We start from the raw sequence: 5,000 nt of genomic DNA, 5'->3' as shown, positions 1-5,000 counted from the left end.
TCACTGTACCATTGTAATGGGGACTTGTTTGTCATTTTTCTACCTGACAAGTTATTACCTCACTGATACACATTTGGTACAAATTTGACCTTGATAAGCCACTGTAGGTAAGGTGAGCACTTTATTATTCCTTGGGAACCCCATTGTACCCCAAAATGCACCATACTATACTGTATTTAGACGAGGATACCGCCATATAATGTAGACAATGTTTTGACAATAACATTCACTCACTCATAATGATTTTCTCTACACAACTTAGTAGTCTAGCTCCTGGAAGGTATAACTGCCTTTGTATACTATTTGTGCAGTACGGTGGTACCTCGACTGACGACTGTTCATTCTATAAGAATGGTCGTATGTTAAAACAGTCGTATGTCGAAGCAATTTTTCCCATATCAATTATGAAATCATGAAGGGTGAAAATAAACAAAATACACAGCACAAACACAGTGAAGATGAAAAAAATATTGATAAGCCACTACGTGCACACACGATGTAGGTTGCCCGCTGACTGACTGCTGACTGACCGCTGACTGACTGCTGACTGACTGCTGACTGGCCGCCGACGCACCAACTGCAAATTTCCACGGTCGTATCTTGGAGCAGTCGGTCGCAAGTCGATACAAATTTTCACGACTATCGCTACTCGTATCTTGGATTAGTCTTAAGCAGATGCAGTCGTAAGTCAAGGTACCACTGTATTTGGATATTATCCTGATGTACCGGGGACTCTTTTAGTATCTCGGCTGCAAAAGAGGCCGGACCAGACCTTCTCACCTTATCATGTCACTAAACGACCTACTCATCCACCACCTCCTCATTTCCAGTCAAGTTTGCAGACTAGAATATACACAGATATATATACTTCAAACGTCTAAAATGCCAATGCTCCTCCCGGGTTGTTGTTTTGCACAAGGGACACGAGAGGCAAAGCAGCCAGCTGAATGTTTAGGATGCCAGGGCTTCTGACCGTAGCTCGGCTCTCAATCCCCGTGACCCAAGCGCTATCAGAAAAAAAACAACATGACTGCTGTGTTTGCGTCGCTCCGATTGCATAAACAATACCCCTGCAGCCCTCACCCCCACCGCCTCCATGCCCTCCTCCCCCGGGTGAGAGGAAAAATCACACTCTCCCCTGGAAAGCAGGTCACACACAACTATGTATAGACGACTAATGCCATAGGCACACTACGCGGCTTTCTGTCTTGTGAAAGTCCTTGCGGGTCACACGTGAAAAGATCTTTCACCAGGAGGAATCCCCCCGACGAGTCTGTCGGGTCTCCAAACTACGTTTTGTCACGAAAGCATGCGGGGACAGGACTACTTATATTAATTCGATTCTTGATCACTGTAAAATATACAATAAAAATGCAGACGCAGAATTGAAATAAGAAATAGGAGAGTGTTTCTGGCTGCTGCTCCGGTGCACTCCCGTCTCTCCTTCTCGACTCCTCCCCTCCCCTCTCCCTCCCCCCGTCTCTGCTCTCATTGGCTGTAGCTCGTTGCGTCGCTCCCGACTCGATCCCGACACGACCAGCTATTAAAGCTGCTTGATATCTCGCCGCTCTCTGCGAGCCACTGGCGAGCGCTCGGCGAGCAGTCGGCTCACGTTTGACGTAGTTGACACCACACGCTCGTCGCTCACGGGAGCGCGCTCTGATTTGCCTCCGATTTGCCTCCGATCTGGGGCTTTGCTCGGCGATCTCCAAAAACCTGTCGGATGCAGTCTGAACTCGGCCTGAGGTTACATAGTTTTTATGCTGCACTGTGGTCTGCAAGAGAACTATATAAATTCACTGTAATATAAACATTAATTTCTTTGTTTTTTGTTATGAAGATGTATATAAAAATGATAGATATTTTATAAATATTTTATTTTTTATCTTTAGCAACCCTATTCAAGTTCATTTTTATGAACGGTCAAAAAACTTGAAAGATCTCGTTGTATACATTATGCTTATAGATGTGCTGACAATCAAAGTCGACTAGTTTATTATCAGCACATCCAATTAATCCATCTATGATATAATAGATCTATAATACTATAATATTATGTAAGTATGACATTATGCCAAAACTCTATTGTCAGAAAAGCAGATTAAGTTTACAGCAAAAAAAATTGCATGTCGACATAATACAATGCTGCTGAAAGTCGATAACCAATAATAATATCAAATTCTCAGCCCGGCTCTTTTCTGTGGCAACCCAAAGAATTGCATTAGCATGACAGTGCAATACAACAGGGCCTTACCAGCCTGCAGCCAGATGCGTTCCAGTGTGGTCCAGATGTAGGCTGGGCCATGGCGGTGGGCGGAGCTGATGGCGGACACCTCGGATAGGGCGGCATCCAGACGAGAGGCAGCCACCGACGGAGCGCTGAGCGAACCTGCGGGGAATGCCACCAATCAGAGTGTGTCTGGAGACTGACAGCGCCATAGTTTTAGTTCTTAAAAAAGCTGATTTCTGTGTTTGGTGGATTCTACTACAACTCCCCAAATTCCGTTCAGAACTGCAACATTCTTAATAAACATCCAGGTTTGTGTGTGTCTGTGTGTGTGTGTGTGTGTGTGTGTGTGTGTGTGTGTGTGTGTGTGTGTGTGTTTGTGTGTGTGTGTGTGTGTGTGTGTGTGTGTGTGTGTGTTTGTGTGTGTGTGTGTGTGTGTGTGTGTGCGTGCGTGTGCGTCTGAGGCGGACCCGTGGAGGCATCCTGGAAGTCGGGCAGGGTTAGTGTGGCGGAGGGCTTTCTGGCCACAGGGCTCGCCTCGGGTCTGTCAGCCGCTGGTACGCTGCTGTTGTCATCTGCCTCACTGAGGAACACACAGACACACATACATGCGCGGGGGCACACACACACACACACACACACACACACACACACACACAGAGCAATGAATACTCAGTCAAACTGGTGTGCTCAATACACAAGCCCCAAAGGTGATAATCAGACACGTACAGGCACGCTTTCCCTCAAGCAAATACAATGCATGCACACAATGCAAACACACGGCCGAAAAATACATGCAATACTCTAGACAATCAATACCATTCCCGTGTGTAGACAACTCTCGGAGGTTCATATAAAGAGCACAAAGCAAAAGCTTCATTCACAGATTACTCATTTATGTACAGTTTATTGTTATTGACATAAATAGCAGATATGGTATCAACATATTTATGTTCATAACATAATATCATTATGATATCATAAGAGCTTTGTTCAACTAATTGAAACTGGCTTGATTGTGTAGGTATTGTATTGATGTTATGTACTTTGTTACTTGCTTTGAAAAGTACATATACTGTATATAAATATATATAGAATACAGTATATACAGATAGAGAGTAAGCAATACAATTCTATTTGGAATATAGCAATGGTCTGGAACGCATGCAGACATTAGAGAGCTGGAGGCAAAAAGAACAGCGAATGAACCCCCCAGGGGAACAAACACAACAGAACCTGCTGTAATGATGACATTGAAAGCGATGACATTGTCATGGTTCGATAGTTGAGATAAATAGCACAGAAGAAAGTTGAACAATTAACACAGCACAATGAGGTGGAACTGCAGTGGATATGGGAATTCCGCTTGTTGTCACTTTCAACGCGACCTGTCAAACCTGAAGCTAGCTTCATTTCAGCCAGAACCCGTTTTGACAAATTTTATTCCAGCGAGACCAAGCAGTACAATTATTCTTGCAATAGGCTCCTGTTTTGGGAGGTCCCTGCCCATCCATGCAAGCCTACTTGGAGGCCAGAGGCGAGGGGAACAGATGACTAGACCTCCCAAAACAGAACAATGCAGGCCGATTGTCTTGAGGAAATCAATGGGTAGTGTCTGCTTGGCTTCGCATGGATCGCTCACCCATGCCTGACATTATGTATGTGAGAATCTGTGTGGACTACAACGGCCATAACAGCCGATGCCATAACAGCCATGTTGTCATAGCACTTAAGCAATATGCGGAAAATATCCCATGTTGGAGGGAATAAAGACCCTTTCACACATGCAGTCTATCCCGGAAATGTTCCGGAAAATTTCCTGCATGGGGTCATGTGGATGAATGGGAGCAGGGATCGATATCTCAGGAGATCTGTTACAGCAATTTCTCCGGATCACACCAAGTCACTTTTGCTGGACTGTCCCTTTCCCCGTATATTCTAGCATTATCATGGCATGTGTGAAAAGGCTGAAAACGGAAATGTTCCTGAATGTAGCTGCATGTGTGAAAAGTGAAAATAACTAGCGGTGCAGGAAAGGTTATCCCAATAACTGACCGGGGACTATGTGTGAAAGGGGCTTGTGATTGAAACAACATCCATGCTGTCTCTGATATTGCAAGGGAATGGACTGTTTATCGACTGTGACACATACAGACGGATATAAGGAAGTGTTATCTTTAATTAGCACTGAAATTTAAAACATTTGCATATCAAATTTTCAATAGCTGAGAACAAAGAATGAAAGCCAATGAAATGCTTTCAAGAGTATGCTGCCTCATTACTTTTGGAGCGGCGATTAAAGAGTTGTGCTGGTGTTCGTCATCTAAGTGGGCCTTACATTTCGTTTTCTGAAAGAGGTGTACTATAATAATAATAATAATAACTTAATGTGTCTAAATGTGACAAACAAAAATAAATATATCTATATAATATGTATATATATAGTTTTATATATATATACACCGATCATCCACAAGATTAAAACCACCACTAATAACCACTAATATTGTGTAGCTCCCCCCCTTTCCGGCAAAAACAGCTCTGACCCGTGGAGGCATGGACTCCACAAGACCTCTGAAGGTGTCCTGTGGTATCTGGCATCAAGACGTTAGCAGCAGATCATTTAAGTCCTGGAAGTTGTGAGGTGGGGCCTCCATGGATCGGGCTTGTTGTTCCAACACATCCCACATATGCTTGATTGGATCGGACCCTAACCCCGCCCATCCACATGATGTGGAAGAAAACGTGATTAATCGGACCAGGCCACCTTCTT

At 44.1% G+C, this 5,000-nt stretch overlaps 1 protein-coding gene across 1 annotated transcript in view; it reads right to left on the bottom strand.

Moving 5' to 3' along the window:
- ttc7a (tetratricopeptide repeat domain 7A) overlaps positions 1–5,000 on the bottom strand; it is a gene marked incomplete at its 5' end in the record, with an annotated part of 54,104 nt that overhangs the window by 17,931 nt on the left and 31,173 nt on the right. Inside the window, 2 exons of the mRNA XM_080016236.1 lie at positions 2,255–2,389; positions 2,698–2,810. Of these exons, the coding sequence (XP_079872362.1) occupies positions 2,255–2,389; positions 2,698–2,810 (248 nt within the window). The remainder of the gene's footprint in view (positions 1–2,254; positions 2,390–2,697; positions 2,811–5,000) is intronic.

Source organism: Zeus faber (assembly GCF_960531495.2).
Source record: "Zeus faber genome assembly, chromosome: 16".
Classification (NCBI taxonomy): domain Eukaryota; kingdom Metazoa; phylum Chordata; class Actinopteri; order Zeiformes; family Zeidae; genus Zeus; species Zeus faber.
This window is presented reverse-complemented; position numbering and strand designations above follow the sequence as displayed.